The 10415-nt window shown below is 36.9% G+C and overlaps 1 protein-coding gene across 1 annotated transcript; it reads right to left on the reverse strand.

Moving 5' to 3' along the window:
• Positions 1 to 8289: 8289 nt before the first annotated feature.
• On the reverse strand, positions 8290 to 9026 carry LOC128033989 (uncharacterized mitochondrial protein AtMg00860-like). The gene is made up of 2 exons (XM_052622495.1): positions 8952 to 9026; positions 8290 to 8619 (listed from the first exon to the last, which is right to left on the reverse strand). The coding sequence occupies exons 1-2, from the start codon at positions 9024 to 9026 to the stop codon at positions 8290 to 8292; spliced, it is 405 nt and encodes a 134-aa protein (XP_052478455.1).
• Positions 9027 to 10415: the final 1389 nt, after the last annotated feature.

Below are 10415 nucleotides of genomic sequence, written 5' to 3' on the forward strand. Positions count from 1 at the left end.
AAATATTATTGATGAGAATCGTGCAAGAGAGAACTTATTCAACTTTTCATGATTCAAATGTGCTCCTACGAAAGATATAATTTTTAACGTGGATGTAGTAAATTAGACTATAATAATAGTCATGGGGGATTGTCGTGATAATTTTTTTCATCACTAGAAGTGGAAAAATGAAGGAAGTAAGAAAAGAACAAGAATTTCCAATAACTTTTAAGAAGAGAGACAATTTATTTATGAAGAGTCATTGGTTATGTTCCTATTGTATACTTGGAAGATAAGATCCACTCTCAAAGTTTGCTATTAATAGATTTTGATTGGATTTAAAGTCTACTACTGAAGTTTAATTAGCTTACTTCATATCGTCAAGACTCAACATAGAACAAAAAGGTATGTCTTTAAATATTAAATCAACTTAATTAGATTACTTCATATTGTCAAGACTCGACGTAGAACAAAAAGGTATGCCTTTAAATATTAAACCAACTTGATATATGATTTAAATATTTTGAGATGGTCTTCTTTTAAGTTTTGATTATATGTGTTACATATTGTTTTAAGCATTTCATTTGTTTATGAAAATGAATATTAACTGATTTATTTGATTAAATCATATCTAGTATACAAATTTATGTTAACAAACCAATGAATTTTATGGTTATTGATTTGATTTAGTTCAAAGAATTGTTAAAGGTAGTAGTTCATATGTTTTATATTATTTCGTTTGTTAATTATTTAGAGAAATGACATGAGCAATTGTAAATGAAAAGTTCTATGAGCTTGAATAGTTGGATTTTGAATTAAATCTCATGCATCTTTATGATGATGGTTATGAAAAAATGCTAGTTTTTCATTACGTCATATTTTTATATTTGAGATGTGACATGTATTGTTATATTTGGTATAGACTTGTTTCTATACATAACCTAAGAAGTTTTTCTTGGTAATTAACTGATTATGCAAAAATCTTATTAAAAGGGTTTTAAAAGTACTTTGAACCAAACTCGAAACTTCTCCCGTCTGAAGATAGAATCATACCACTAGACCAAATTCCCTACATTTGAAGATTTTGGCATATTCCCTGAAGTGAATATTGCATATAACTATTTGGAAATTATATTCATTGACTTAATGGCATTATATATTTCACATTGATTTAGACATTTGAAGTAGTAAATGTCACAATAGTAGTTATATGTGGATACAAAGTACAAGGAATGATAGTAAAATTATCAATTTGTTACAATTTAGTACAATTGAAACGCATGTTAAAGTAAACCAGAAGTTTACTAATACAAATGCATTTAAAGAACCAGAATTCATATGGACATTCATTAAAAAATCAGAAGATTCTTTAATTTAAAGAATTCTCATTTGTTGCTTGTTCTCAATGAAAATTGATTGTTAGAAACTCACTAGCTAAAGTTGAGATTTAATGTCTTGCATTTCTAAAATGAATATAGGGTCTTTCATCCACCATGTGGATGGTTTTGATATTATATGATTTTGGTATATGCATCTACAAAATAATCGCGTATGTGTTATCAACTTGCAAGTTGTCGTTTACAAGATTGCTTGTGTAAATAATTAATTTTAGATCATGGAATTAAGACAACTCATCTTGCTAATACTAATCAGTTTATATCTCAGTCTTTTATTGATTGAGTTTGAAAAACTTTTCTAAAAGTTTTTTATTTATACGCATAATGGTTTAGAGAAATTATTGATTGGACATCTCTGATAAATGTCTAAACCATTACTTATGAGAACTAAACTTCCTATTTCAACATGAGATTATGTTGATTTACATGTTGTACGCATCAAACCAATAAGTTATAAATATTGTATCACCTCTAACCCGTATCCGTTGCTAGAATAGGGTTACAAAGTATTACCGTATAAACATAACTTATAATCGTTCATTTCTAAACATTTCATAAATCATATCATAATCCATTCAAACACATGCATATCGTCCCTTATTTGAGCCCTCGAGGTATTAGAAACACTTTAAAAATGATTCGGATTAAATTGGAAACATTTAGAACTTTATTGAAAAGGATAGAAAATTTCACACTACAGGGGTCACACGGCCGTGTGCCTCACACAGCTGAGACACACGCCAGTATCTCAGGCCGTGTAACAATCAAAGTAGGTACACACGACTGTGTCCCAGCCCGTGTTCGTGCCCGTCTAACTTACTGACTTAGGTCACATGGTCGAGCCACAAGCCCGTGTGCCAGGCCGTGTAACCTTTGTAACACAACCTTTAAAACCTACAAAGGACACACAACAATTTCACATGACACACGGCTGAGACACACGCCTGTGTCTTAGGCCGTGTGGACAAGAAAATGGCCAAAATCAAGTCATTTCTCTCACCCTTTAGAACATGAACCTACAAGCCACTTGCACATATACACAAGGCCTTAAAACATACCCAAATCATGCATAAAATGACCAAATCTTTATACCAAATGTCCATACAACCAATATGCCAAAAGGCACCTCAATCACAATTCATCAAACCTATCAAAACATATGCATATTTATCCATTCATCAGCCAATCACACCTAACTTATTTCCATACCAAACTTACCATATTTGACTACATTTATATTATTACCAATAGTTCATAACTACCTCAAAGCATAATCCATCTTGGCCACATTATAAACATACCAAATATGGTCATCCCAAACATGCATCAATTTAACCATGTTAACAACCACCAATAAAGCATCAAAATACCATACGTACCACAAATCCAAAGCAACATTACATGCCATAAACATCAACGAAACATTATACATACGTCCACCTATACATGCCATTATAACCATGACCAAAAAATCAAAATCTACCGATATAATCGTTGGATTGTGTGATAGATATCCGATTAGCTTCCAACACGATCGAACTTCTAATAATCTGTAAAGTAAGAGAAAGATAACCACATAAGCAATGAATGTTTAGTAAGCTCGTATAAAATTTAATCATAATATTCTATTTTTAATATGAACTTTATAAGTCATAAATAAACTTATACCAATTGCCTCAATATTTATCAAACTATATAACTATCAACTCACAAATGAATAGGTTCATTAACATCCCAAATACTTTCCATTTATAACATAATAAGGTCTTATAAGCTTAATTTCATAATCATCAACCTTTTCTTAAAACGGTGAATCATTTCATTTACTTAATTACCATTCCATTTGCTTAGCATAAGCTTAATCACGTTATCAATTTATTTAATTAGTGTATTTATTCATGACATAAGTAAACTCACATATATCAATCTTAAATTCTTTCCTTACGAGTAAGTCTTTTAACTCTACAATCCTTTTTATTTCATCATATTTCATCTCATCTATGAACTTATCATTTCAATATATATTTCACCCGTTTCATTTATATAACACAAGCCATAACCATAAGCTAGTGCATTTAAACATAACTCTTTCACATTTAACTAATAATCATTCTATAATTTATCATTCAGTATCAAACTTTCCTATAAACATATCATTCGAAATCACTTACTTTCACTAAAGAAGATTAAAGCTAAATGAATAAATTAATCATTCTTGTTATACATTTACGAAGCACTTATAGGCTTAATATTGAAAATGATTCATCGTATGCTTCTTGTACTATAATACTTCAATCCAAACTTATTCATATATTTATATAAACATACATTTTAATCGAATAATCATCAATAAAACATTACTCATATATGATCAAGTAATTCATTAAACATTTAACACTTAACATTTACTAATATCTTGACTATACATTAGCCTTTAACATTAATATAATTTTGTAAATTCCATTTACATTTAGCCCGACAAACTAGTAACCTGACTCGGATACTTAGGTAACTACACCACACCAAAGGCATCACAGATGCATAACAGGGGCACCGAAGTGCAGACTTATAACACCCCAAACCCGACCTAGACTTTATGGCCGAATCTGGCTGTCACATGGTAGTGTTTTTCGAAAAGTGGGTTGTCGTAAAAAACCTCCTTTTTATCACTTCTTTACACTCTTTTATGCTTAATTCCAAGACGTGTCGATCAATTTCAAATGTGATTCATATTCAAAAGTTATTCTCTTTCAAAACATTATTAATTTTCAAAACGTCACTTATTGCAGAAGGTTTTTAAAACAGTTTGCATATTTGTGCGTATTTTGTTAAAACGTTTAATTCGTTTTGAAAACTCGATTATCCCTACTACTAGCAGTTGGAAGTCAAAACAACAAAAACCCCAAATTAAAAGAGAAAATCCAAAGAGGCCATTATTACAGTAAAATACCCCCAAAATAAAATCAAAATTATAATTAAGTACTAAGTCAAATTAAATAGGTCGTGTGGCCACTGCTGAGTCCTCCGTCGCACCGATCGGTTTATGTCTGGGGATTACCTGTACAGTCAAATCAGAAGGGTGAGTTTATGAAAACTTAGTATGTAATCTCATAATAAGCAAACAGACAAGAAGCAATCACAGTCTGGGCCTAACCCCTTTTCAGTATCAATGACAATATCAGTTTGGGCTTTAGCCCATCTTAGCGCAAAAGCAATCATGTGTTTGGGCCTTGGCCCATTACAGTAACAATAATCAGTACAGTAACAAATTGTACAGTATACAGGTCCTACGTAGCCAGCCTCTAAACTCCGTCTTCGTCTAACCCTATACTCCATGTGGGGATATAATCAACTTACCCATCCCTACACTCCAAATAGTACCGAATGCGACACCGTACAGTAATATGCAGTTGAGCTGCCAGTAGATTAGGCTCAAAGCCTTTCAGTACACTTCTTCCGATCAATATCAACTCATCCCCACGCAATCCATCATACAATCATGTCATGCCAAATCATGGTATCATACATGAAATTAGTACAATTTCTAACAACATACTATTTATACAGTCATACATTTATATAAATATCGTATATGGATATAACAGTCATTCAGTCAATTAGGGGTCGAGGTAAGCTTACCGACCCTACAGTAGGTTTACAGTTGACTTGGGCAACCCATGCAACCTTAGCAGTCAAACAGTGAAAATAGGCCCACGGCCCATATTGTAGACCCATATATGCTCACACGCTCGTTTGTGTGGTTCATTTGTGTGGGGCCCACACACTCGTGTGGCCCACACGGCTCAATCCAATCCAGCCCATGAATCGCACATGGCCAGCCTCATCGATCACACACCCATGTTTGATCACACGGCCTACCACAGGAGTGGTCCTACGCTTGTGTGACGACGTCAGTCCTATTTATCGTCTTTTCACCGGCTAGCGTTTATAATGATGCAATTACACACCTGAAACATTTTTTATGCTAACGCCACAACGATCAATCCAGCACCCTAAAACGTCAACTAGAGTTTAGAACAGATTTAATCACAATCGAAAAGTGGTAGTCAAATAGACAACATCAATGATTATACAAAAGCTCACTTCCCTCAACACTTCAACACGATCCAACCACAAATCAATGCTATAATAGCCCTAGTCCACCCAATTCCTTACTGTCAAAATAGAAAGTAACCCTCTAATCAGTTATCTTTAATAGATAATTAATCAAAATTCGGTGAGGTATACCAAACTATAATCATAAAAAAAACTCTTCACTTCGGTTAATCAACAGAGATCCTAAACACTTAAATCATTGAAGACCACTGCACAGCCTCTCGATTAACACCTAAAACCAGCAAAACCCCTCTTAATCAATTAATAAGCAAAAGAATCGATAGTCTAACAATAGTTTCAAGCTTACCAACCACACACAACACAACGTTATGCAATCTCGAACAATTGAATAGAAAAACACAAGTGAAAGAGGAAGAAAGAATACCAATTAAAATTTCGGAGCAACAATGGGGAGTTGAGGGAGGAAAAACAACAGAAAATAGGAAAGAAAAGCAAAAGAAAATAGTGGAGCAAAAAGAAAAGAAAAAACTATGCCAAATTACTGAAATTGGGAGAAAGATAACTCCACAATCTCATATTTTCCTCCTAAAATCACTCCAATACTCCAATCCTAAATTTTTCTCCTAAAATCACTCCAACACTCCCCTACCATGCCACTACTACTCAGAAACCCAGTCAAAACAACCTCTTGCCGAAACAAAGAGCAAAAATTATCCTCTTTGCCCCTGCAGGGACTCGAACTCCAGACCTTTTACAACATTAACACTCCACTTAACCACCAGACTAGCAGACCCATTCTGACATATTTTACCAAAAATTTTCCCAAGTCAAGGCTTAAACTTGGGACCTCCCAAACACTCCCAGAACATATAACCACTAAAGCTAATAGATATTTATGTCACAAACATATAAAAAATAAATATATAAGAGATTTTTGGGGCGATACAACTCTACCCCCTAAAAGAAAATTTCGGCCTTGAAATTTTACCTGATCAACATAGATAATGATATTGTCGTAGTATCGCATCCTCAGACTCCCATGTGGCCTCCTCAGAGATATGATTACTCCAAAGAACATTAACCAGTGGGATAGATTTTCTTCTTAGAACCTTTACATCTCGCTCCAATATCTAAACTAGCTCTTCCTCAAAAGTTAGATCTGGCCTAACCTCGATCTCCTCAATAGGAACAATATGCGTGGGATCAGAGCGATAGCCACCTTAACATAGAGATGTAAAACACATCGTAAATTCGATCCAATTCTGAAGGTAATTCCAACCGGTATGCAACTGGTCCCACTTACTTAAGCACACGATAAGGTTCAATAAATCTAGGGCTCAACTTGCCATTGCAACCAAATCTTAGTACCTTCTTCCAGGGTGAGACCTTGAGGAAAACGAAGTCCCCTACTGAAAACTCAATCTCACGACGCTTCAGATCTGCATAGGACTTTTGTCTGTCTGATGCCGCTTTCAGTCGATCTCGAATTAATTTAACTTTATCATTGGTATCAGAGACTAGTTCAGGGCCCAAAACACGTCGCTCGCCCAACTCAATCCAACATGAAGGTGTACGACACCTATGACCATATAATGCCTTATAGGGTGCCATCTGAATGCTAGACTGATAGCTGTTGTTATATGCAAATTCTGCTAGCGACAGGTAATCCTCCCAACTACCTCGGAAGTCAATCACAAAACTTCTCAACATATCCTCCAATATCTGAATCACCATTTTCTGACTGACCATCAGTCTGAGGATGAAACGCAGTACTAAAGTCCAATCTTGTACCAGAACTTCATATAGCTTCTTCAAGAATTGAGACGTGAAACGAGGATCCCTATTAGATATTATTGAAACTGGTATCCCATGCAGTCTCACTACCTCAAACACATGCAATTTAGCCAACTTTTGCAAATAGTAGTCGGTACGATCCACGATGACCCACACAGAATCCTTTTTAGTAGGTGTGAGGGGTAACCCACTAACGAAGTCCATAGTCACTCTCTACCACTACTAAAGTGGAATCTTGATTGGCTGCAACAAACCCGAAGGTAACTGATGCTCAGCTTTAACTTGCTGGCAAGTCAGACACTTAGACATAAATTCGATAACCTCTCTCTTAAGACCTGACCACCAATTAATTCACGAAGGTCATGGTACATCTTTTTTCCGCTAGGATGCATAGCATAAGAGCTACTATGCACCTCTCGCAATATAGATTATCTTAGTTCAGTATCTTTTGGCACACAGATTCTCCTACAGAAACAGAGCACCCCTTCGCTATTCAGTCCAAAATCCTCGGTATTCCCACTCTCAACCTGTAAGAAACAAAGACCCAACGACTCATCCTCTATCTATTTACCCTTAATCTACTCTATCCACATCGGTTTAACTTGAAGTTCAGCCAACAGACTACCATCATCAAATAAACTAAGGCGAGCAAACATCGCCCTTAGGTTAGTCATAGCTCTACGGCTCAGTACGTTAGCCACCACATTAGCCTTACCAGGCTAAGATTCAACTCCTTCTAAGTGAAGAGGTACTTGACGCTTTTGTGATCAATGTAAATAATACACTCCTCACCATACAAGTAATGCCTCTAGATTTTCAGTGCGAATACCACCACGACCAACTCCAAGTCATGCGTCGGATAATTTTCCTTATGAGTCTTAAGCTGACGAGACACATACGCTACCACCTTACCCTCTTGATTCAATACACATCCCAAACCGACATGTGATGCATCATTACACACAGTAAACTCTTTTCCAGACTCTAGCTGTATTAGAACAGGGGCCTCCGTCAGTACAGTTTTGAGCTTCTCAAATCTCTCTTACTGCGAATCAGTCCAATTAAACGGTATACCCTTATGTAGTAGCTTAGTTAATGGTGCGACAATCAGAGAAAACCCCTCCACAAATCGTCGATAATACCCTGCCAGTCCCAAAAAACTATGTATCTCGGATATAGTCTTAGGCTGCTTCCAATCCAAAACAGCCTCAACCTTTCGAGGATCGACTCTAATCCCCTCAGCAGAAATCACATGTCCCAAAAACGTTACTTCACGTAAGTAGAACTCACATTTACTGAACTTGGCGTACAGTTGTTTCTCTCGCAAAATCTGTAGAACCACTCTGAGGTGTTCATCGTACTCATCCTCAGTCTTCAAATACACCAGTACATCGTCAATAAATACCACTACGAATTGATCTAGATAGGGCTAGAACACTCAGTTCATCAGATTCATAAAAGCTACTGGTGCACTCGTCAGTCCAAATGGCACCACTAGAAACTCGTTATGACCGTACCGAGTCTTAAATACTGTCTTGTGTACATTAATCTCCTTAACCCTCAACTAATAATATCCCAATTAAAGGTCAATCTTGGAGAAAATTGAAGCGCCTTGGAACTAATCAAACAAATCGTCTATCCTCAGTACGGGGTACTTATTCTTTATGGTCAACTTCTTCAGTTGTTGGTAATCAATACACATACGCATGGATCCACCCTTCTTTTCCACAAACAGAACCGGTGCTCCTCACAGAGACAAACTAGGGCGGATGAACCCATGATCTAGTAACTCTTGAATCTAGGCCTTAAACTCCACAAGCTCTTTCAGTGCCATTCTATAAGGGTAGATGGACACCGAAGCTGTACTAGAAAGGAGCTCAATCACAAACTCTACTTCACGATTCAGAGGTAACCTAGGTAGCTCTTAAGGAAAAACGACTGGAAACTCCTTAACCATTTTGATATCCTTAACCGAAGAATCCCCAGAATCTGAAACACTGATGTAAGCCAGATACACCTCACATCTCTTACGAACCAAATTTTCGGCCCTCAATGCAGAAATCACATTCGATAAGTAGTTTCGACACTCCTTAATTACGACTACCTCGCTGTCTTCCACAGTTCTCAGTACAACCCTTTTCATGGCACAATCTAAGCTCACTCGGTGTTTAATTAACCAGTCCATTCTCAGTATCAGATCAAATTCTTCAAAAGGTAGTTCCATTAGATCAGCCAAAAAGATAGCACCTTGAACTTCTAGAGTAACATCTCTAAAAAGTTTGTTAGCCCTTATTGACTGCCCCAACGGACTCAGTACAGTGACCTCATTTGTAGTGCTCTCAACCAGTATACTTAAGTTTTTAGATACAGTACAAGCTATATAAGAGTGAGTGGATCCTATATCTATCAGTACAGTATATGGTACATTATAAATAAAGAACGTACCCGTAATGATGTCCAGAATTCTTCATCCTCTTGGCGATGAGCAGCATAAACTAGAGTCAATTGCCTCGCCTCAGTATGTTCAGCACCTCTGGCTGGTGCTCTCTGACCACGGCCCAAACCATTACCACCTCTGGCCTGACCCCGACCTCTCGGTGGCTGATGAACCACTCTTGGTAGCTGCGCAGTATTATTACCCGGAGCTTACATCTGATCAGACCTCCTTGGACACTCTCTAATACGATGCTCTAGAGAACCGCACCTCAAACATGCCCCAGTTCTTTCCCAACACTCACCCTGATGGTGCCTACCACAGTCAGTACACAACGGCTGTCCAATAGCAGCAATAAGAGCCCCAACTCTAATCGGCCCATCAACTCTGGTCTTTTTCTTAGGCCTTAGAACGAAACTCAAGGGCTCTAAATCCCTCTTATTCCTACCTCTCTCTGTCACGATTTTGACGCTCAGTGCGCTTCACTTCCTCGGCGATCTTCACCTTATCTACCAGTGCAGCAAAGTCTCACTCCCTCTGTGGAGCTATCAGAACCCTCAGATTATCCCTAAGGCCATCCTCGAAGCGAACACATCGCTCCTACTCAATCACCACCATACCACGTGCAAAACAACTTAGTCGTAAAAACTCAGCCTTATACTCGACCACTGATCTATCTCCCTGAATCAGATTTAAGAACTCTCTCCTACGGGTATCCATATAACTAGCTCTCA

Source organism: Gossypium raimondii, chromosome 10, assembly GCF_025698545.1.
Source record: "Gossypium raimondii isolate GPD5lz chromosome 10, ASM2569854v1, whole genome shotgun sequence".
Lineage (NCBI taxonomy): Eukaryota > Viridiplantae > Streptophyta > Magnoliopsida > Malvales > Malvaceae > Gossypium > Gossypium raimondii.